Source organism: Taudactylus pleione, unplaced genomic scaffold (genome assembly GCF_031769625.1).
Source record: "Taudactylus pleione unplaced genomic scaffold, aTauple2 ptg000166l, whole genome shotgun sequence".
NCBI classification, from domain to species: domain Eukaryota; kingdom Metazoa; phylum Chordata; class Amphibia; order Anura; family Myobatrachidae; genus Taudactylus; species Taudactylus pleione.
Genome location: NW_028284568.1, coordinates 553,201 through 577,712, shown reverse-complemented (window position 1 = coordinate 577,712; position 24,512 = coordinate 553,201). Strand labels below are relative to the sequence as shown.

At 47.8% G+C, this 24,512-nt stretch overlaps 1 protein-coding gene across 2 annotated transcripts in view; it reads left to right on the top strand.

Annotated features, from left to right (window-relative positions):
- The window catches only part of PPP2R5C (protein phosphatase 2 regulatory subunit B'gamma), a 165,358-nt gene that overhangs the window by 31,696 nt on the left and 109,150 nt on the right, over positions 1-24,512 (top strand). For both annotated transcript variants that reach the window (XM_088475208.1, XM_088475210.1), the window contains exon 3: positions 6,163-6,322. In XM_088475208.1, the coding sequence (XP_088331334.1) occupies positions 6,163-6,322 (160 nt within the window). The remainder of the gene's footprint in view (positions 1-6,162; positions 6,323-24,512) is intronic.

Below are 24,512 nucleotides of genomic sequence, written 5' to 3'. Positions count from 1 at the left end.
CTACGACTTGGTTTACCTCTTTCCTCCGATTCCACTTCTTCCTCGACTGCTAAAAAGGATAAAACACGAGTCAGCCTCTGTCATTCTCGTGGCTCCGAACTGGCCTCTGAGGAGTTGGTTCGCGGACCTTCGGTCCCTATTGTCAGACGATCCGTGGCCCCTTCCTCTGCGCCCGGATCTGCTACAGCAAGGTCCTTTAGTACACCCCAACCTAGCGCAACTGCGTTTAACGGGGTGGCTCTTGAAACCGATATCCTAAGACACAGAAGAATCCCAGACTCTGTCATTCCCACCATGCTACGCGCCAGGAAACCAGTTTCTGCTGCGCATTATCACCGCATCTGGCGTTCTTATATCTCGTGGTGTTCCAGTCGGGATCTTCCATCTAGGACTTTTCGGTTGTCCCGGTTTCTGCTTTTTCTTCAGACGGGTCTGGATTCTGACCTTCGTCTTGGAACTTTAAAGGTGCAGGTTTCTGCCCTTTCCATTTTCTTTCAACGGAAATTGGCCCTCATTCCTGAGGTGCAGACGTTTCTTCAGGGGGTCTTGCGGGTGCAGCCTCCTTTTGTACCTCCGATTGCTCCTTGGGACTTGAACTTAGTGCTTTTGTTTCTTCAGTCGTCCATGTTTGAACCTTTGGAAGAGGTTGATATTAAGTACTTGTCTTGGAAGACTGTCCTTCTCTTGGCTCTAGCTTCGGCTCGTAGAGTTTCGGAATTGGGTGCTCTGTCCTATAAAGCCACCTTACCTTGTGTTTCATGCTGATAGGGCGGAACTCCGAACGGTAGCCGCCTTCCTTCCCAAGGTAGTGTCGGCTTTTCATATTATTCATCCTATTGTGGTACCGTCTTTGGTGGAGGACTCTGGTGGTTCTTCTACCTTGGATGTGGTTAGAGCTCTCAGCATCTATGTTGACAGGACTGCTTCCCTTCGTAAGTCTGAGTCACTTTTTGTCCTCTGATGTGGTTCGGAGGGGTTGGCCAGCATCTAAGCAGACTTTGGCACGTTGGATCCGACTGACTATTCATCAGGCTTATGTTGGTGCCAAACGCCGGCCTCCTTCATCCATTTCGGCTCATTCCACACGTTCTGTGGGTGCGTCCTGGGCGGCCGGTAGGGGACCCTCCACGTCACAGTTGTGCCGTGCGGCCACTTGGTCTTCTGTGCACACGTTTGTCAAGTTTTACAAATTTGATACGTTCGCGGTTTCGGAATCCCGTTTTGGCCGTCTTGTTCTGCAGACCCCGCAGAGCGTTCCCGCCCGTGGGGAAAACTTTGGGACGTCCCCAGCGTAAGCACCTCCAGGGTCCCCTAGTGGTTGAAAGAGAAAATAGGATTTTGGTACCTACCGGTAAATCCTTTTCTCTGATTCCACAGGGGACACTGGAGGCCCACCTCTGCGTTCTTAGCCTCCCTGTTTGGTTTGTTCCATATGTTGTATGTTTTGATTATTGTGTGTTCTCTCCCTTTTTACTCCGCTTGTTCTCCATCTCCTCTTGGTCTTCATTTTCTAAACTGAGGGCTGATGGGGCATAGAGGGGGAGGAGCTTCACACTTCTAAATTATTTAAAGTGCCGGCTCCCAGTTATCCACGCCTCTATACCCAGAGTAAGCACCTCCAGTGTCCCCTGTGGAATCAGAAAAAAGGATTTACCGGTAGGTACCAAAATCCCATTTTTGCTTGGATGACAGCTTTGCACACTCTTGGCATTCTCTCAGTCAGCGTCATGAGGTAGTCTTCTGGGGGGAGTTCAATATACTGAGCTTTTTGGCGCTCTAAGGATTTCTTCTCGCACCCCCCTGGGGATGAGGAGAAATCCGACCAAAGTACCGGGTGTGCAGCAGTTTTTCTGCTTAGCGCGGCGCTAACAGCCGCGTGCCCGTCACTTTGGTCAGAGAATGCCGGTTAGTGCGCCTTAACACCCTTAAGGTGCGATAACCGCCCTTTTCCAACCACACAGCGCACTGAATTGAATCTCCCCCACCTGGAATGGTTTTGAATGAACATGTGTGCCTTGTCAAGGGTCAATCTGTGGAATTACTTGCCTTCTTAATGTGATTGAGACCATCAGTTGTGTTGTGCAGAGGTAGGGTTAGTACACAGTGGACACCACTATTTCACTACTGGTGTAATCCATATTATGGCACCAACCACTCAAAGTAATGATGGACTGTCTTTTCTCTTTACTGAGTTAAGACATGAATGTCAGTTGATGCGGAAAATTTCAAGAATCTTGAATGTATCCTCAAGTGCAGTTGCAAAAACCATCAAACGCTATGATGAAACTGGCTCTCATGAGGACCGCCCCAGGAAAGGAAGACCAAGAGTTACCTCTGCTGCAGAGGATAAATTCATTAAAGTTACCAGCCTCAGAAACAGCTACTTAACAGCACCTCAGATTAGAGACCACATAAAGTCTTCACAGAGTTCAAGTAGCAGACAAATGTCAACATCAACTGTTCAGAGGAGACTGCGTGAATCAGGCCTTCATGGTCATATTGCTACGAAGAAACCACTACTGAGGATGAACAACAAGAAGAAGAGAATTGTTTGGGACAAGGAATGGACATTAGACCAGTGGAAATCTGTACTTTGGTCTGATGAGTCCAAATATGAGATTTTTATTTCCAACCGCTGTGTCTTTGTGAGACGCAGAGAAGGTGAGCGGATGGTTTCTGCATGTGGGGTTCCCACGGTGAAGCATGGAGGAGGAGGTGTGGGGGTTCTTTGCTGGTGACACTATTGGTGATTTATTAAAAATTGAAGGCACACTTAACCAGCATGACTACCACAGCATTCTGCAGCGCCATGCCATCCCATCTGGTTTGCTCTTACTGGGACCATCATTTGTTTTTCAACAATACAATGACCACATACACACCTCCATGCCATGTAAGGGCCACTTGACCAAGAAGGAAAGTGATGGAGTGCTGCGTCAGATGACCTCGCCTCCACAATCACCCGACCTAAACCCAATTGAGCTGGTTTGGGATGAGTTGGACGGCAGAGTGAAGGAAAAGCAGCCAACAAGTACTCAGCACCTCTGGGAACTCCTTCAAGACTGATGGAACCATTCCAGCAGATACCTCATGGTGCTGACTGAGAGAATGCCAAGAGTGTGCAAAACTGTCATCCAAGCAAAAGGAAGCTACTTTGGGGAATGACAAATCTAAAACATATTTTGATTTGTTTAACACTTCTTTGTTTACAACATAATTCCATATGTGATCTTTCATAGTTTTCATATCTTCAGTATTAAACTACTTTTGTTGAATATAATTTAAAAAACAAAAACCATTGAATGAGAAGGTGTGTCCAAACTTTTGACTGTGTGTATGTATATACAGTCAGGTGCATAAATATTGGGACATTGACAGAATTTTCATATTTTGGCCTCTATGCACCACCACAATGGCTTTCAAATGAAACAAACAAAATGTGCTTTAACTGCAGACTTTCAGATTTAGTTTGAGGGTAATTACATCCAAATCAGGTGAACGGTGTAGGAATTACAACGGTTTCTATATGTGCCTCCCATTTTTTAAGGGGCCAAAAGTAATGGGACTATCAACTCAAAAGCTATTTCATGGACAGGTGTGGGCTATTCCCTTGTTATTTCATTATCAATTAAGCAGGTAAAAGGTCTGGAGTTGATTCTAGGTGTGACATTTGCATTTGGAATCAGTTGCTGTCGACTCTCAATATGAGATCCAAAGAGCTGTCACTATCAGTGAAGCAAGCCATCATTAGGCTGAAAAATCAAAACAAACCCATCAGAGATAGCAAAAACATTAGGTGTGGCCAAATCAGCTGTTTGGAACATTCTTAAAAAGAAAGAACGCACCGGAGAGCTCAGCAACACCGGAAGACCACGGAAAACAACTGTGGTGGATGACAAAATAATTATTTCCCTGGTGAAGAAAAACCCCTTCACAACAGTTGGCCAAATCAAGAACACTCTCCAGGAGGTAGGTGTATATGTGTCAAAGTCAACAATCAAGAGAAGACTTCACAAGAGTGAATATAGAGGGTTCATCACAAGATGTAAACCATAGGTGAGCCTCAAAAACAGGAAGACCAGATTAGAGTTTGCCAAACAACATCTAAAAAAGCCATTACAGTTCTGGAACACCATCCTATGGACAGATGAGACAAAGATCAACTTGTACCAGAGTAATGGGAAGAGAAGATTATGGAGAAGGAAAGGAACTGCTCATGATCCAAAACATACCACCTCATCAGTGAAGCATGGTGGTTGTAGTGTCATGGCGTTGGCATGTATGGCTGCCAATGGAACTGGTTCCCTTGTATTTATTGATGATGTGACTGCTGACAAAAGCAGTAGAATGAATTCTGAAGTGTTTTGGGCAATATTATATGCTCATATTCAGTCAAATGCTTCAGAACTCATTGGACGGCGCTTCACAGTGCAGATGGACAATGACCCGAAGCTTACTGCAAAAGCAACCAAAGCGTTTTTTAAGGCTAAAAAGTGGAATGTTATGCAATGGCCAAGTCAATCCCCTGACCTGAATCCGATTGAGCATGCATTTCACTTGATGAAGACAAAACTGAAGCAAAAATGCCCCAAGAACAAGCAGGAACTGAAGACATTTGCAGTAGAGGCCTGGCAGACCATCACCAGGGATGAAACCCAGCGTCTGGTGATGTCTATGCGTTCCAGACTTCAGGCTGTAATTGCCTGCAAAGGATTTGTAACAAAGTATTAAAAAGTGAAAGTTAGATTTAGGATTGTTTAGTTTGTCCCATTACTTTTGGCCCCTTAAAAAGTGGGAGGCACATATAGAAACCGTTGTAATTCCAACACCGTTCACCTGATTTGGATGTAATTACCCTCAAATTAAATCTGAAAGTCTGCAGTTAAAGCACATCTTGTTTGTTTCATTTCAAAGCCATTGTGGTGGTGAATAGAGGCCAAAATATGAAAATTCTGTCAATGTCCCAAGATTTATTGACCTGACTGTGTATGTGTGTGTGTGTGTATATATATGTGTGTATATATATGTGTGTATATATATATATATATATATATATAATATATATATAATATATATATACACACGTTGAACAAGGATTGACCCAGCTTGTGAGTGATTCTTCTCTTAAAGCACCAGTGACTGTTGCCATTGTACCACTTTCTGTTGTGTGTGTATGTATGTATGTGTATATATATATATATATTATACATACATACCAAATAAAGTGAATTGGCGCTTCGAGAAAAAAACTGTATTACGGTGTCACATAAAACTCCAATGTTTCGGAGCACGATGCCCCTTTATCAAGGTGTTACAAGTTATGAATCCTACCGTATATAGGATAAGTGGTAGCCGCTGTGAAGAGCGATTCGCATTATTTGGATTCTACTATATAACGGCGGGCACCTGAGCAAGCTGACAAGTGTTATAAATAGATGTTGTTCACCTAATTCAATCATAGAAAAACCCAATAATGTCTTAGTGGTTTTTGGAAAAAATATTAGCCAATTAAGTGGTTAAATATATTTGTGCTATTATATAGGTAGGACTATATGAAACATTTTGCAATGTAATATAGACATTTTATGCAAAATGTTTCCTTCAGTCCCACCTTACTCTGTACATGGTGATCGGCGAGCTGTTGTACTGTCATATACAACTGTAGTCCGTGTGATGAAAGCTTGCCGCAGTTTACATGAACACCCCACTTCAAGTTTGTAGAATAGACCCTAATGGCCGGTCCTATAATTAGCCCTTATCTATAACTATTTTTGGTATGCATATTCTGACGTCTTTGTAGCACTTACCCACTCTTCAGTCTGCCAGTAACCATAACAATTCTGTGTGGCAGATCTGATCTCGCTCCTTTTTTAAGGGATGAGGTTAAAATAGGGGATTCCGGTGGTCAGAATGCCGGGGCCGGGATCCCAAAGGGATGTAATCGGGGTTAGGGGGAGGGTTAGGTTTAGGGTGTGGGGAGGGGGTGGTTAGGTTTAGGCACTAGGGGAAGGATAGGGTTAGGCACCAGGAAAGGTATTCTGACCGCCGGTGTCCTGTACCCATCCCCGTTAGAATCTTGTAGCACAGATCTATTTTCACTTCATGGTGCTTTTTGGTATATTTCCTTGGTATGATCTGAACTTTTGTTGTGTTTTATGTCAGGTGTCCATCAAGAAGGCAAACAGTGTCCCCCCACCAGCTCAGGTATCAAAAATCAAGTTACCCACCCCCCAAGCTGTTATAAAGAAAGAGAGGCGGCAGAGTTCCTCAAGATTTAACGTGAGCAATAACCGGGAACTGCAGAAGTTACCGGCTCTTAAAGGTATCTTTCTTTTTATATATAATATAATGTGTGTAATGTCATTGTATTTTCTACTTCAGGGTCCATAGGGGGTCCACAGGGTTGACCTTGGGGTATAGGTTGGGAACCAAATCCGGGCACCACGCATTTAAAGCTTTTAGCTCCCAGGATGCACTTGGGTCCACTCTCCCTATAACCCCACCCCCCAGCCAGAGGCACCTCAGTTTAAGTTGGTGCCCGGCCGGAGTTGGGTCACCGTTACTGCAGGGGGGCTGCTTAGCAGCCCCTAAGCTTAAAAGAGTTTTATTTTATTATTTTTTACTACTCTTCAGAGCGGTAGCATCAGACTGTCCAATGGACGTCTGAGCTGCCGCTCCTACACCCCGCCGTCGCTGCGACGCCAGTACAGATCTGGGGATCGCAGCGGGACCCCAGAGTCTGTACTAGCCGGGCTCTGGAGGAATCCCTGGGCTGCTGCCGGATCGACGGGGACAGGTAAGTCGCGTGGTCACCGCTTGCGGTGATCCACGTGTGAATAATGCAGCCTTATGCCTCCGGTCTCTGGGGACAGACCGGAGGCGCTAGCGGTGGCGGCGGGCTCCCCCTCCATGGAGGCATACCCCGCGTGTCCACAGCCCACCAGGGATTATAGCGGCAGCGGGAGCCGGCATCCCGGGGGGTTAATTGCTAGCCAGGGGAGGAAGCCTTCCCTGTCTAGCGGCTCCTCCCCTCAGCTCAGCGCGCCTTTCAATAATACAGTCTGGCGTCGCTGAGCTGCTTCCTCCGCGGGCCACGCTTCTTCTGAGGTCTCCAGTGGCCATTTTCTCTCTGTGGTGCTGCAGAACTCTTAGGATGTCAGTGAGCCCAGTCCCCCTGCGTACCTGGCCATTTTGGGTGAGTGTACACAGCGCTATAGCCTTCCCAGACACTGAACCTGGGCAGTTGAATGTAGCGACATTGTGCAGTATATTATATGCCATGCTTATGTATGTATATATATTTTTCTGCATTGTATGTGACTTATGCTAGTGCTGACTGTCTGCTTTTTCTCTCACCTGTCAGTGTATATCTATCCCTTTTCTTTATCTGCCCTAATACAGGTGTACCTGGGGTGGTTCTGAGACCTCACATATATATATTTGTTAATATCTGTGAGGTTTGTCACATACTGTTGCGTGCTGCACGTTGCCATATTTTAGATGGAACTGTGAGTTGCATACGCTGATAATGGGTCCCTTGAGCTAATCTTAGCGTCAGTCAGGACCGGTATGGCGCTGCTTAATATTTCCGTCAAGATAGTCAGATATATCTGACCAGGAGATTGCACACGATACTGCACCCATTATTGCTATCCTGCAAGTCATAGCCTGCAGGAATTAGTGCGGAGGATTTTAACTCAGAAAGGTTTATGTATGCGGCACCATCTGGTGCGGGGCCCCTTGCACGACCCCCTTAAAGGGCGGTTTATTTCTCAGGATCCTCTCCTTTGAGGATCACCGGGCGGGCCCCATTGTCGTCACTCGCTTGGAGTTACTTCACCATACTGCCCTTTTGAACTCGGGGTATCTCGCAATTTCTTGCAATTTACCCCTGTGCAACAGACTGTCGCTCCCCGCCGGGGTTTTTCACAGTACATGAATTACCTCCGATACCACATCGGTCTGTCATTCCCCTTGCAGGGATTACCACAACGGCCACCCTGGTGGATGTCGTTTTATACGAAATACTAATTGGCGTGATATACGCCCTGTGGTTACTGACCAGTGGCTCTGCCGTGAACTGGATGGTGTATTCGGCTCTTTCCCTCTCACATGGGGGGAGCCGATTTCAAGTATTATTATCCCTGCTTTGGGGCTGGTAGCCAGGTTCATTCTGGATATAGAGAATGTCGATCCTGCACCTGTATCATACATCTCCCGTTTTCTGCCCAGCGGGTGGATCTCATAGCGGGAGTCTGGCTGTCGCCAGGTACGAGGAGTCACAAAGGCCTCCTGTTTCCCATTCCCTGAGGGTCCTCACAAGTAATGGAAATCCCCTTCTGGGATGGATTTGTATGTTAATCATCGGGTTACAGGCATTAATACGCCTCCCATCCCGGCCTGGACGGATTTTACGGATCCGTAGGTGGTAACTTTGCCTGAAATCAATGTACTCGTTTTCAGGGCCTGTTGCCCGTCCTACCATGGCCATCGCATGGTGATGCTTTTGTGATGTTTTTCCCCTCCAACACGTCTGAGGTTCAAATATCTTTTGCCGCTCACATAAAATATGCAGCGGTCATATGTGGGATTACCTCATGGGATGCCGGTCTTCTAACTTTCAGGGTTTCGGCGGCGTTTGTATCCGCCGCAGTACCTTATGGCTGCGTTATGGGAAAGCAGAGGTGCACACTCCTTCCATGGAGAAGATCTTGTTTGGTCCTGACCTTGACAAGATCGTTGCATCATTGGCAGTATCACTAATGGGGAGATACCGTCTTTAGCTACTCCCACTACATTCGGACTAACTCTGTTAAGTCTTTTTGTCCTCAGGGTCAGCCTAAAGGCCTGTTTTTTCCTAGGCTGTCGGCCTCCATGGGGGCCACCATATCCAGTACCGAGCAGTCCTGGACTTCCGGACGACCCTGTTTCTACACCTGAGGATATACCCTCAGCCTGACGGGACAGGTCTACATCTGGGGAATTTCCAGAGTGAGGTACTGATTCTCAACCGCCTCTCATTGCTCAGGCAGCCTCCTCACAGGCATTGTTACACGGGCCCTTCTTCAGACCTGATCAGGGCCTTACAATCCCAGAAAGCTATACAGTCTTTGTGGTAAGCAGAGCTATTTCGGCCAACCTCACTATCTCAGTGAGGGACTGGTTGTTCTACTTTCTTTCTGGGGCAGTGACCGACTGGTCCTCATTTGCCTATACTCTGTCTCAAATCCCTGAATCAGATTCCAACGGTGCCTGGACTCAGGTGGAATCGTCCATGCTCCATCATCCGACGTTTGGAACCTGTGGATTTTAGGGTATATCTGAGTATTCAGGATACGTACCTACGGGTACGTACAGAGCCCTCTCATCAGCATGGGTTCAGGTTTGCTGTGCCACAGCAACACTTGTAAGTTTCGGGCTCTGCCTTTTGGGACTGTCCTCAACTCCACCGGGGTTTACCAGCCTTATGGATTTTCTGACAGTTCACCTGTTCAGGGTATCCGAATGCTCCTTTCTCTGGACGGTCTCCTGCTTTTAGCAGGATCACCAAGGTACTTTACCGCCAGGTCAGGATAACCGTGGCTTCTTCTCGGCACAGATAATTAGTCAACGGAGAAAGAGTCCTCCCTACATCCCTCACAGGGTTTTCTTCATCTGGGAGCACTGCTGGATTCTCAGACTCTGAGAATTTTTCTGGCGTAAGACAAGATCTCCACTCTTCAACTTGGAGTGTGCGGATATCTACGCATTCGACATATGTCATTACTCTTTGTGATGCGCGGTCTACCAGAGTGTCTACCTTTTGGTAGGGTGGAATGTGCTCAGTTCCATTCCAGGCCTTGCCATAATTGACTCCCCTCCAGATGGATCGAGTTTTTCCCATCGGATCGCTGTTCGAACGATGATACTTTCTCCGGAGGCGAGTTGGTCTCTGTCCGGGTGGCTATGGCCATCTCGTCCAGGGTGTTCTTTGCTACAGACAGTGTCTGGTCCGCATTCGTTTCGGGGCAGTTGGACGTCTGTCGTTTCTGCCCTGCCACTTAACTTGTTGATACTTTTTAGGCTGTCTTGGACCTTCACTAGGGCCTAACCCATATGTCACAGTAAACCTGAATAGGTTCAGTCCGACAGTGTCACAACAGTGACTTCCATCTAGGCAACACTGGTAGTTGGGTGGCAATGTCAGGTATGTCATCCATTCTGACATAGTCCAAGGGTCTTCTCCTGGCCAACTCTGCAGTGTTTATTCCCGGAGCTCTCCATTGGGAAGCGGGCTTCCTCAGCCGTCGCGACGTGCATCCCGGGGACTAGTCTCTTCTCCAAGAGAGGTTTCAACTCCTGGTGAGCAGAGGGGGCCTCCCTGAGGGGATTGATCCTCATGGCCTTCTGACTTGATCACACATTACCGGTGTTACAGTCCAGCTCCAGGAGTACTGGAGCTACCTTCAGTGACTCTTTGTCAGTGAAGTGGTCCTTCCACTTTGTGTACCTGTGTCCTCCGGTCTCCCTTCTTCCTCGAGGTCTTCGGAAGTTTAATTCGAGACGGAGGGGCTTTCCTTCTGGGGGCTCCAGTTCGTCCCAGACATCACTGGTACTAAGATTTTCGGAGTCTCCTCATCGATACTCCGTTCCTACTGCTTCACTATCTGGACCTGTTGTCTCAGGGTCCTTGTTTTTCCCTGGACCTGGATCGTTTGTCTTTGACTGCGCCCCTACTGTGGTCCTAGGGCTTCCCTGGCTCTGTCTTCATTGAGATGTTTAGAGCAAATAGGCCAGACTTTGCTGGGATCTGCCACGGACTGTGGCATACATAATTCTTATGGTATCATACCTGTCGATACGATCCTCCGGTGTCCAGGATTTTCAGATATTCTGGCATTCCTTCCGGCTGGCTTGGGTTTCACCCTTGGCCTGGCCTTCGTGACAGGGCGGATCTCTACACTGTCGGTATGGTTAAGATATGGAATTGCTCCGCTCTGGTATCCAGTTCATCCTTTGGAGTGTTTTCAGGATTATGCCTCCACTTGTCCTCCCTAGGGACTCCTGAGGAGTTAGTAGTGGTTCTTTGTTCCCTCCGGGGACAGTCAATGGAACCGCTGGTTGTGATAGCCATTACATGGTCTATTGTTTAAGCTCTCTCTCTCTCAGGGTGTTTAAATCAACCAGGAGAGTGTCTGAATTGGGAGCGTTCTCATGTGGCTCCCTCTTCTGGAGGGCATCATGTCAGGGTGTGAGTTGCTCTCACCCTGTATTTCTTCTTAGAGTGGTTTTTAGGTTCCATATTATTCTGGAACTTATGGTACGGCCATTCAGTCCCCAGTCTTCTCGGCTGGTGTGGCCTCATTGACTGTGGTCCAGCCTCTTTGGCTTTATATGATCCGTTCAAGTTCCTTATGGTAATCGGACTCCTTATTGGTGGTCTGCGGTTTCTGGTTTTCACAAGAAACGATGGCCGGCCTATAATGAAATGTTGGCTGGATGGCCTCGTATGTCTTCCTCAGGGGCCTACCCATGGGTAGGCATTTCTGTCGTTTAGGCTTGTTTTTTTTCTCGGGCCATGTAACCCTCGTGGGCGGCTCGTTGTGGCGCCTCGGCTGTTTTGCCTTACTAGCTGTTCACGTGGTCTTCTGTCCATACCTTTTTAAGGTTCTAGGCATTGGTTTCCTTTGCCTCTCAGGATGCTTCCTTTTTGGCGACGGATTCTCCTCTCAGCACAGGAGCGTCCCCACCCTTGGTTGAACTGCTTTGGGACATCCCCAAGGTCAACCCTGTGGACCCCCTATGGACCCTGAAGTAGAAAACAAGAGATATGGTAAGAACTTACCTTTGTTATCTCTGTTTCTACGAAGTCCATAGGGTCCACAGGGCGCCCACCCTGACGCACCTGGCTTCATATGGGCTGTGTTACTGGTCACCGGTTTCCCGTCTCCTTTTCTGTGAGTATGGTTCTAGAGTGTTCCAGTTTTCTCTCTTTTTCTCTCCTCCTCCGGCCTTTGGCTACTTACAAACTGAGGTGCCTCTGGCTGGGGGGTGGGGTTATAGGGAGAGTGGACCCAAGTGCATCCTGGGAGCTAAAAGCTTTAACTGCGTGGTGCCCGGATTTGGTTCCCAACCTATACCCCAAGGTCAACCCTGTGGACCCTATGGACTTCGTAGAAACAGAGATAACAAAGGTAAGTTCTTACCATATCTCTTGTTATGTCACTATGACATCATGGCCATGTACTTGGTGCCTGTCTGTCAGCAGGGAGTACATTGCAGCACCAGGAGACAGTTAGTGGCGGCTCTGGCAGTATTCAGCTGCTGGCATGAAACATACTAATGAAATAAATGTCTGGTTCCAAGTTATTACTGCGCTGTGTAAGTAACGCCCTGTGTGTTCTGGTTCCTAGTTATTACTGCGCTGTGTAAGTAACGCCCCGTGTGTTCTGGCTTCTAGTTATCACTGCGCTGTGTAAGGAACGCCCCGTGTGTTCTGGCTTCTAGTTATTACTGCGCTGTGTAAGGAACGCCCCCTGTGTTCTGGTCCCTAGTTATTACTGCGCTGTGTAAGGAACGCCCCCTGTGTTCTGGTCCCTAGTTATTACTGCGCTGTGTAAGGAACGCCCCCTGTGTTCTGGTCCCTAGTTATTACTGCGCTGTGTAAGGAACGCCCCCTGTGTTCTGGTCCCTAGTTATTACTGCGCTGTGTAAGGAACGCCCCCTGTGTTCTGGTCCCTAGTTATTACTGCGCTGTGTAAGGAACGCCCCCTGTGTTCTGGTCCCTAGTTATTACTGCGCTGTGTAAGGAACGCCCCCTGTGTTCTGGTCCCTAGTTATTACTGCGCTGTGTAAGGAACGCCCCCTGTGTTCTGGTCCCTAGTTATTACTGCGCTGTGTAAGGAACGCCCCCTGTGTTCTGGTCCCTAGTTATTACTGCGCTGTGTAAGGAACGCCCCCTGTGTTCTGGTCCCTAGTTATTACTGCGCTGTGTAAGGAACGCCCCCTGTGTTCTGGTCCCTAGTTATTACTGCGCTGTGTAAGGAACGCCCCCTGTGTTCTGGTTCCTAGTCCATCTTGTGGAGGGGATCTTGTGTAGTAGCTGCCTTGTTGCTTGTTGCCGCAGTATATGACATTTTTGCTGTTGGAACTGATAGTTACGCTGGGAGAGGGTTATAACGTGCTTGTTTGTATCAAGAAATGTGTTTGCAAAATGGATTTAATTTTGTTCTTTCTATTAAAAGAGATCTTGTGTCTTGTGAACGTCTCTCCTATTCCTCTCTATAGCCGATGTTTGCCGTAGCAGCCCTTACTCACGTACCATGCTGGTATAGGAATATGTTCTTTTTTATTGTACTGGTTTGTGTGGTGTCATTTCATGTATGGAAAACTTTCATAAAGGGTAAAACTGCCTGTATTAGGTGTGACACCCCCTGCTGGTGCAGTGAATAAAGCCTGTGACAGCAGGACATTATCTGTAGGAGTCAGTGTGGCTGTGGGGGGAGGAACGTGTGCTGAGACCACCTTAGTCAGCAGCAGGTACTGCATCGCCTATCTGTGCTGCTATTCTCCATCCTCTGAGGGAGAGAGTCTCTGTGTACCAGGCTGCTAAGGTCATCTAGCTGATCTGCAAGGCCTGTGATCTACTGCGTGGAAGAATTACACTTATGGAGCTTTGCTGGTAAAGTGATGAACATTGAGTGTATCTGTTAGATGCGCCGGTAACTCCAGCAACTAATGGACAGCATAAGACCCTCCCAAGAGTTTATTGCTGCTGCTACGATGAAGGAAAAACACACAACTTACTGTGAAACCTCTTTACTCTGTTAGTTTGGCTGTGACAGATGCTGGCTCGGATCTTAGTGTGACAATCTGCCCGATGGATTGTTTCCCCTGTCATTATGCCACATCAGCAAAGCTTATTAAATGTGCCATGTACGACTCCATCCCCACCCACAGGCACTGTGACACCGTAATTGCTATAGAATAAATATCATACAGACTTGTGACAGATGGGAGAGACAGTTTAGGTGCAGGGCACCTTGCTGCAATGTGTCAGGGCTCCGTTACCTCAGGGTGCGTCATTTCTCAGGATCTCCTGTGCCCCATTGTATTCTGTACCTGTAATGCAATATATGGTATAGAGGATGGCATGGCTTATTCCTTATGCTTTAACGTGTGCTACTCATACACTGGTTTGCACTGGTAAAAGCACCCAGGAAACACATCATGAACGCCGTTTTCCCAGCACAAGCGTGAAAGATACATTAGTGTTTGTGTCTTTGTTTCCGGGTTCTCATTCTGTGTGATCTTCAAGCATGCAGGTTTTCATTAATGTCACATCCACCATGGTGTAAAATTAGGCAGTGCTGTACCTAGTGTCTGCACCAGTGTGTCATTCTCTCATTCATCTCATCAGAGTCCAGGGAGAGTTGGTGTAATGGCGTCCTAGGTGGCGTGTATGTGTGTAATGGCGTCCTAGGTGGCGTGTATGTGTGTAATGGCGTCCTAGGTGGCGTGTTTGTGTGTAATGGCGTCCTAGGTGGCGTGTTTGAAGCATGAAATGCGCTCAGCAATAATGATCTGTTATAGGGGTGAAGGCCTGAAGTATTGTTGCCACAAAGTACCGAGCTGCTATCTCATGTCACTAAGAGCTATTTCACAGATGCCGGTTTTGACCGGGCGGCAAAAAGCCGCCTGGTATTTAACCGGCTGTGAAATATAGTACTATAGGGAAAGGACAGGCTCCTTTCACACGACACGGTCACGGTACAGTCGCCGTGATATAGCCAGAAAAAACTACTATGCAGGACGGTGCGGTGCCGTGGCCGTGCCATCCCTGCACGCCAGTAGTGTGAAGGAAACAATGTTTCCTTTCACACACACTGGCTTCTGCCGGCCGGGCTTGTGCAGCGCTGCTGCGCATGCCCAGTAAGGGAAACAAAAACACCTGACATAAAAAGCGGCTCAAAGCCGCTGCTTATGAAAGGCACTGAGTGCCAGAAAAAAAGCCGGCCGGCTCTTATTGTACGGCCATCAGATGTCTCCTGCTGGAGGAGCCATTGGGATATGTTCCCTTCTGTGGGATGGATACTGCAGCTATCCTATCTGTACTCTCCCCATATGAGGAGCCATTGGGATATGTTCCCTTCTGTAGGATGGATGTCTCAGCTTTCCTCTCTGTACTCTCCCATATGAGGAGCCATTGGGATATGTTCCCTTCTATAGGATGGATACCTCAGCTATCCTATCTGTACTCTCCCCATATGAGGAGCCATTGGGATATGTTCCCTTCTATAGGATGGATACCTCAGCTGTCCTCTCTGTACTCTCCCCATATGCGGAGCCATTGGGATATGTTCCCTTCTGTAGGATGGATGTCTCAGCTATCCTCTCTGTACTCTCCCATATGAGGAGCCATTGGGATATGTTCCCTTCTGTAGGATGGATACTGCAGCTATCCTCTCTGTACTCTCCCATATGAGGAACCATTGGGATATGTTCCCTTCTGTAGGATGGATACCTCAGCTATCCTCTCTGTACTCTCCCATATGAGGAGCCATTGGGATATGTTCCCTTCTGTAGGATGGATACTGCAGCTGTCCTCTCTATACTCTCCCATATGAGGAGCCATTGGGATATGTTCCCTTCTGTAGGATGGATACTGCAGCTGTCCTCTCTGTACTCTCCCATATGAGGAGCCAGGTAGGGAAGGAGTTATGCTGGTCATGGGTCTGTCACCTACATCACATGTGACTTTGGCATCTGTTTTACTTCACCAGCATTTGTGTTTCTCTCTGAGATTCATTATTTAAGTCCACTATTGTTCCTGCTGTGTATTGTGGAATGAGACGTGCCCTGCAGGGTAACACCATTAAGGTGCCCACGCACATACCGATATACTTACGATCCGTCCGATTTCCCTTGAAATTCTCCCCAGCAGCTCAGCACACGATCTGCTGTCCAATCTTCATCCTATCTCCTGCAGCCAGACTTTTTTTGTAGTGCATTGTGTCCTAGATGGTCAGATCTGCCGCACTGCACGGCAGATCTGAAGATGCGATGTGCGACCTGCGGGGGCGTGCATCGCTTCGTGATCGTGAGTGGGGACTCACGATTTGGGTATTTTTTTACCCGATCTGTCGTTCCAGTGTGTCGGAATCTGCCAGATCGGGAAAAAAAATCGCTTTGTGTGGGCACCCTTAGAGCGCTGTGTAGATGAAGTTTTGGAATGAGAGTGGAACAGTCTGTCCCAGCATTATAGGTCTGCACAAGTATTGTCAGTGTTTAGAGATCATCAGCCAGCAAGCCTATAGCAGCGGTCTAGACGCCGTATGCATTGTGTCATGATTGGACGCTTCCGATCCCAGTGTTCTGAGGTCAGTAGCCTACAAGATGGAGGGAGAAGGCGCTTAGGGAAAAGGGATTCATGTAATAGATGGCGGTCATGAAAGCGCATGTTTTTTACGGATAGAATTTTTATTTCCAAACCCCAGTGCGACTTTATATAGACATTGATGTTGCACAGTGTGCACACTAGGTGGCGCTGTATATGTGTTGGAAGTGTATTACAGGTTGAGTCTCCCATATCCAAAATGCTTGGGACCAGGGGTATTTTGGATATCGGAATATTCCTTATTTTGGAATATGTACATACCATAATGACATATCTTGGGAATAGGGCCCAAATCTAAACACAGAATGCATTTATGTGTTATATACACCTTATACACACACAGACTGCATTTATGTGTTATATATACCTTATACACACACAGAATGCATTTATGTGTTATATATACCTTATACACACACACAACGCATTTATGTGTTATATATACCTTATACACACACACAATGCATTTATATGTTATATATACCTTATACACACAGACTGCATTTATATGTTATATATACCTTATACACACAGACTGCATTTATATGTTATATATACCTTATACACACAGACTGCATTTATGTGTTATATACACCTTATATACACACAGACTGCATTTATGTGTTATATACACCTTATATACACACAGACTGCATTTATGTGTTATATACACCTTATATACACACAGACTGCATTTATGTGTTATATACACCTTATACATACACAGACTGCATTTATGTGTTATATATACCTTATACACACACAGACTGCATTTGTGTTATATACACCTTATACACACAACCTATAGGTCATTTTATACAATATTATTAATTTTAAACAATATTAATTTTAAACAAAGTTTGTGTACATTGAACCATCAAAAAGCAAAGTTTTCACTATCTCAGTCATGCTAAAAATATTCCGTATTTCAGAATATTTGGAAAAGGGAGACTCAGCCTGTATATAGAAAATGTAAGTGTGGCTGGGTACCAGCGCACGCTCCCCGCACCTGGCTAAGATGGTGTCCGTGTCACTGAAGGGGTTAATCCTTGTGGTGCTGCGCCATTTTTAGACTGACCTATTGGCCAATTTCTAATGTACTAGTGGTGCTAGGTGCCATTTTCAAATACGCTGCATGTTTAAGCAATGTATTTGTAATGGCGTATGATGTGCCGCAACCTCAAATCGCCTCTAGTGGCTGCGGCACATTATACACCATTAAAAATACATTTCTTATACCCCTTTCACATCGGGTTTTGAACCCAGGTCCGACCTGGGTCAGGGCCTTTCACATTGCCATAATAACCCGGGTTATTGCAGATTTGGTGCCTTTTAACTCAGCCTGGGTTGCCCATGTTAAAACAGTGATGTAATTTTTAAAGGATTTTATTGGCTCACAATTATGATGATGTTTTCAGTAAAGACAAAGGAGGGGCTGGGGAATGCTCGCAGTGCAGCAATCATGGCCGACAGAGCACGTGTCACAGATGCAAAGTGTGCAAAGGGCCTGATTCAGAGACGGACGCTCTGAACGAGCGCTCGCTCTCAATCAGGGCGTTTTTTAAAAAATTTTTTGTGCGGCCTCCTGGCCGCTCACATAGCTGTGGGTGACCACCCACAGCTATTGCGAGCGGCCAGGTTGATGGTCGCAGTGGTCAAGACCATTGCGACCATCGGGCTTGCGACAAGACCCTTGTGGTAGGGTCTCGTTGGCCGCAAGCCCCAGTGAGCTTCCGGCTCTAAATAGAGCCGGAAGCTCACCACTGACATGACTAGTGATGTCAGTGGGGCCGCCCTCAAATGGCAGGCGTTCAATCACCATCGACAGCTCGCCCCCTTTGGTGCGAGACCTGGAGTGACTGAGCGCCCGTCGCTAGCTGGGTCTTGCTCATGCGCACGACAGAGCCGGCTCCGTCGTGCGCATGCCCAGTGGGCAAACATTGACCCGGTTGCGAGCGCTCAGTGGGTCTGAATCAGGCCCAAAGTGTGCAGTGCAGGACAAAAATGTAAATACAGAGACGTGCTCTGTGTGCAGGCTGGTCAGCTGACTGGAAAAAGCCAATCGGCACTATTTTATCAGACCCGGGTCGAATATCCCGGGTCTGTACCATTTAAGAGCCAAATAACCCGGGTCCGACCCGTACGTAACCCTTCTTTTAACCCGGGTTGAAATACCGGGTCGGTCCACCCGGGTTATTAATTTTGGTGCATTTTAAAATCATGTCGACCCGGGAATAACCCGGGTTATTTTGGCGATGTGAAAGGGGTATTAAACACACGGCGCATTTGCAAATGGCACCTAGCAGCACTAGTACATTAGAAATTGGCCAATAGGGCCTTCGTCACTCGTGTGCCGTTCCTTCCCTCGCTTATACCGTCCTCAACCTTCCACGGTCCCCAACAGAGACAAACCTTGTGTGTGGCCGTCTGCTGCTTATTTGGGAAATGTTTGTTACTCTTGTGAGTGTTCTGCATTGTTTTATAATGCGTCTCTCTCTTGTTTTGTTCATACTGTTTTTCTGTACTCTTCAAGAAGCTGCTGCGGACCCCTTGTGGTCAGAGCCGATGATAAGGTCCCCTACAAAAGTAAATTATCCCCCCCCCACTCCAGACTTGTCGGCACCTGGTTGGTGGTTATCAGTTTAGGTGGTCTCAGGCACAGAGGAGTGACCACTCCCCACTAGGAGCAACGTTTAATGTGTGCATGCAGAGCACATGCACTTCGCTTGATTGGTTAAGAGACCCAGGATGGGCTTACCCCTTATGGTATGGTGTGTTAGAACGGTACAAGACAGAGGGCCTGATTGTGTGTTTCCTCTGAACATCGAGAAAGATTATACTTCTGTGACAACCGTATGCCGTGATTGTCCCAAACACCTTACACAAAGGACTTAGGGGTAAATTTACTAAAGGTCCATTTCAATCAATTGAAAATCAATTAAATCGATCAACATCGATGCTGTGTCCCCATGGGCTAAATCACACATTCACTAACAGACCTTTTCACATAGATTTTTAGATGTTGGTAAATGTGTAATTTAGCCCCTGAAACACAGCATCGATTTAATTGATTTTCATTTTATTGAAATGTACCTTTAGTAGATTTACCCTGTAGCCCAGAGGTTCCCAAACTCTGTACTCAAGGCACCCTAACAGTTCAGGTTTCAAGGATATCCATGGTTGACCACAGGTGACTAAATTAGTACCACGGTCAATTTGATTTAACCACCTGTGCTCAGCCATGGATTTCTCTAACACCTGAACTGTTGGGGAGCCTTGAGGACCGCGTTTGGGAGCCTCTGTCTTAGCCTTTAAAAAGACTTATGAACAATAAACATCTTGCCTCCAGACGCCTGCATCCGCTTGTGTCCTGTGACCACCAGAATAGCGCAAGACACTTCCGTTCTCCGGCCGTTCTGAAGCCATCTGCCAGCGACCAATGCAGACTGGTCTATAGTTAGACTAGTGGGAAATTCGGTTTCGGGTGCCGGTGTAGGAGCCTGGGAGAAGTGGTTCCGGGTGCTGGTGTAGGAGCCTGGGAGAAGTGGTTCCGGGTGCTGGTGTAGGAGCCTGGGAGAAGTGGCTCCGGGTGTCTGTGTAGGAGCCTGGGAGAAGTGGAGCCGGTGTAGGAGCCTGGGAGAAGTGGAGGCGGTGTAGGAGCCTGGGAGAAGTGGAGGCGGTGTAGGAGCCTGGGAGAAGTGGAGGCGGTGTAGGAGCCTGGGAGAAGTGGTGTCGGTGTAGGAGCCTGGGAGAAGTGGTTCCGGGTGCCGGTGTAGGAGCCTGGGAGAAGTGGTTCCGGGTGCCTTACGCAGTGGAAGGAGTTGGTATTATGCGAAAACGGGTGGGAGAGAGGGAATCCCTAGGAGTGGTGGAGTAAGCCCACTGAGGTTACTCAGAGACGAGTACTCACCTTCTATTCTATCAGTGACACCTGGCAGAGCAAGCGCAAAGTGGCTAAACCTGTGCAAACTACTTGGTGTCCTGCCCAGGTGGCATATTGGAGTGTATTTCTGCTCCCCACCTCCGGAGGGTGCGAGGTGAAATAATGGGCGCCTGCAACACTTGCGGCACAGACAAATATTGTCTGTCACTTAGACGGGAGCTGCAGGCAGGAGGAAACCATTGAATTCCCCCCATATATGTTGAGTAACTTGAGTTGTGCTCCTGAAACGCTGCTTAATACGCTTCAGTGGCCTCTTAGGAGCCTATAAGCACCTTAGCGCTTAACGGTGAGAAAATGGTGACTCCAGGCTGCACTGGGCGACCTCCTTCTCCATAACACCAGTCATATGGGTTCAGCCTCAATGCTTGGCTGTTCTCCCTGATGATCCATGTCCCATTTGTCAGTACCTCCCTGTCAGTCACTGAGCGACTGTCTTGTCCCCTGAGCTCTCCCTATTAGTGATGCTGGGAGCCGCAGGCGTAGCTGACACGCAGTACACAGTGCAGTCAGCACTAGGGCCATCTCTCTCTCCCCTGCAGGGCTGCACAGCTGGAAGAGGTTTAATTGAAAGCTGCAGGCTCCCTGCTTCCCATATGGGTAAATTATTAAATATCCATCTGAATTTTATGGGCTGTTAATATAAATACAATGTAAAATACATAATCTTAAGGTTGCATTAGTTTTTGGACAGTGGGTATCGTCTTTCTTCTTTCTTATACATTTTATTCCTGCAATTCCCTAAAACAATGACATAAGATGTCTGACAGGGATGTGGAGAATCCAGATTTGTGGAATAAACTATATGCCTAATAGTTTTACAGAAGATTCGGCTCAACCCCCCCCCCAGGCTGAACCCAGGTACCCAACAAACATACTAATATGGGTCAGGGCAGCCTGTAGTCTGTATGGTGCGACTGTTTTTAACTTTGATTCCTAAATGCAATAGATGTGCGTCAGACTGAACTACAACCCAATACAGTGATTGTGCAGGGATCCTACCAGGCTGGAATGTGTAAGGCAATGGAGCAGTGCAGTCCAGTGACTATTAGCTATCCTATAGAGCCAGAAAGTACCAGCGGAGAACGTACTGTCCGTATCCTCTCCCTCTTTGTGTCTATCTGCAGTGCGGCTGGATAGTTTGATTTGCACCATCTGTCACATTTCTGTACTTTGCCATGTTGGGATGATCATTGAAGTCTGTCTGTTACTGTTCATCAGCATGTTGGCTGTGGGATGTTTCTCATGGTCATGACGGATCAGACTACTTTTTGTTGATGGCAACATCTATGAAATTTCCTTGGTTGTAGCCCCATGTCATTGGCTTGCGCCATGGTGCGTCAGGAGTCCTGTGAGTGCCGGGAGCGCCATGCAGTTGCTGGGATTTCTGTACCTAGGTGAAGTTAATTATTTTGGGTTTTCTCCTTCATCCACTAGGGGACACTGGAGGCTTCATGACAGTGGGGTATAGGCGTGTGCTAACTGGGAGCTGGCATTTTAAAATGTAGAAAGTGTGACTAGCTCCTCCCCCTCTATACCCCCTACAAGCCCAGTCATAGTTTGTGCCCGAGGGAGCTGGTCACGTTTGGGACTTCTCCTCTGGGCATATTAGAGTCTTAGTTTTCTACTACAGATGAAAACAATGAGGAAATGACAGGCAGCGGCTGCCCCTGCCTGTCTGCAATGAGGGAGCTGCCGGGGGGACCCTATTGCCACTGCTCGCGGTTAGCGAATGGGTCCTCGGCTACAGAGACCACTGTCCTGGAGATTACTGCCTATCGCAGTCCCCCATTAGCCAGACCGCCACCGGCGGCAATGGCAGATCTGTGAGTACGACTCTGGCTCCCCGATTAGCAGGGTAACCAGGCATTATAAACGGGCGGTCTGTATATAAGAGCAGCAGCGCTAGCCCTGACCGTTCAAAACGGGCGCCATAGCGGGTAGGGGAGCCTCTCTCCATGTGTCTGCTCCTTGCTCCCAGCGTCCCCAGCACTTTCACGCATGCTGGCGGCCATTACAGGGATCCCAGCTGCGGAGATCCCTACATGCTCTGCTGACCTCGCTGAGACTGAGACAGCTTACCCTGGAACTGTGAGTGATCAGTGGGGTTAGGCTGGTGTGGAGAGCTTTGGAGCACTGCTAGGAGCGTTGGTAGGGCAGGTGTGTTTCTCCTCTCCCTCTGCCCTCCTCTCCTACCTCTCTGCATCTCAGTCTCTGCCTTTTTCACTGTCCGCTACGCTACTGTGCTGTGTGTGTTTTCAGTGTTTGTGTACCATGGCTGGAAAGGGCTCTAAGGCTTTACTGAGAAATGTACACATGGCCAATCATCTAGCTCCCTGTTGTGTGAAAAACATGATACAGAGCAATCTGCTGAAACTCTGGTGCAGGAAACGCCAACATGGGCGGCGCAATTCACACCGGTTATGTTGCACCTGTCTGCAGAACTGGAGGCTTCTCGTAAGGATAGAGAGGTTTCCAGGTCTCAAGCGACTACTCTAGAGAAACCTGCCTTGGCGCGGTCCCTAGGAAAATCTATGGAAGGGCTCACAAAAGCCATGGCACCGTCCCATGCCCCGTCTGCGGTTCATTCTCCACAGATCTCCAAGAAGAGACTGTTACCCTCAGTCCTCCAGTCGGAAGACTCAGAGGATTAGGATATGCCCGCTCTAGAGGAGATGGAATATGCATCTTCAGGAGGAGCCAGAACCTGTGTCCCAGGGGATAGAGGCATTGATTTCAGCAATCCGCCAGGTGTTAAAAGTACAGGAGGAGGACTAGGGTCCTACACGGCCGTCCTTCTTTTTAAAAAAGCAAAGACAAGCTGCCTCTCTTCCGGTATCAGAGGAACTAGATTCTCTACTGACGGTGGCTTAGGAACACCCGGATAAAAGATTCCAGGTATCCTGTCGGTTCTCGTCCACCTACCGTTTTTCCGGCAGACAGCAGGAAGTTATGTGAGACGCCTCCTGCAGTAGATCTCACTCTCGTCTGTCCAAAAATATTCTGCCGTTTCCGGGGGCCACCTCATTAAAGGAACCATCGGACAGGAGGTTGGAGAACTCTCTAAAGTCCATATATACAGCAGCAGGCGTGACTCTTCGTAATAGTGGGCTGCTGGACAAACAAGGCGATAGAAACTTGGACTACACAGCTAGCCAACGGACTATGCGCTCAACTCCCCACTGAGGACCTTATTCCTTTAGCAGAACATAAAGGGGAATCTGATTCCTATCTTGGAGAGGCGTCTAAAGATGTTTGTAATCTCACCTCTAGAATGTCAGCCTTGGCGGTATCCGCACGCAGGGCACTTTGGCTTTGACATTGGCAGGCAGATGCAGAATCAAAAAGAGTGCCTGTGAAAGGTAGATTTCTCTTTCATCCACTAGGGGACACTGGAGGTGCTTACGCTGGGGTATAGAGGCGTGGATAGCTGGAGCCGGCACTTTAAATAATTTAGAAGTGTGAAGCTCCACCCCCTCTATGCCCCACCAGCCCTCAGTTTAGAAAATGTGCCCTTGGAGCTGGTCACAACCTGCTGTGCTCCAGCAAGTCAAAGAGTTTATTTCTTTTATTTGACATATATTTATTTATTTTTGTTTTATTATTTCTACATCTTTTAAATTTTTTTTTTTCTGAGTACCCTTCCCCACCTCTCTAAAGGTGGGGTCCGGGTTACTGGCACCCTGTTAACTCCATGGGTTACAGGAAGGAGTGTGCAGTGCTTCACTAAAAGCATCTGACAGCTCCTTACTGCCGCACACAGCACACACACACACACGGAAGAAGAAGACTGTGAAGCACGTTCACGAGGAGCCGTCCGGAGGGGAGCGCAGTGAGTATAAATCATCTGCGCATCCCCAGTCCCCTGTCCTGCGGCCAGCGCTGGCTTGTTAGAGCGCGATAGCGCTGTTTACTATATACAACTCTCTCCCCTCTCCCCGCTGATGAGCGCGGCTAGCGGCTCCTACTCAGCGGGGCTTGCACAGAGGGGAGAGGATCCTAACAGCGCGGGCTCACTGTCCTAATAGAGCGGCTCCCTGTCTAGAGAACGCGGCAGGGGCTGTGTGCACAGCGTGGCTGCCATGTTTAACTCATAAAAGAACTGCATCTCTCCACTACAGACTGTATGCAGTGATTACAGAAGGCTGATTCTCCTGGCTACATCCCTGGCAAAGAGGTTGTGAGTAACTGGGGTGT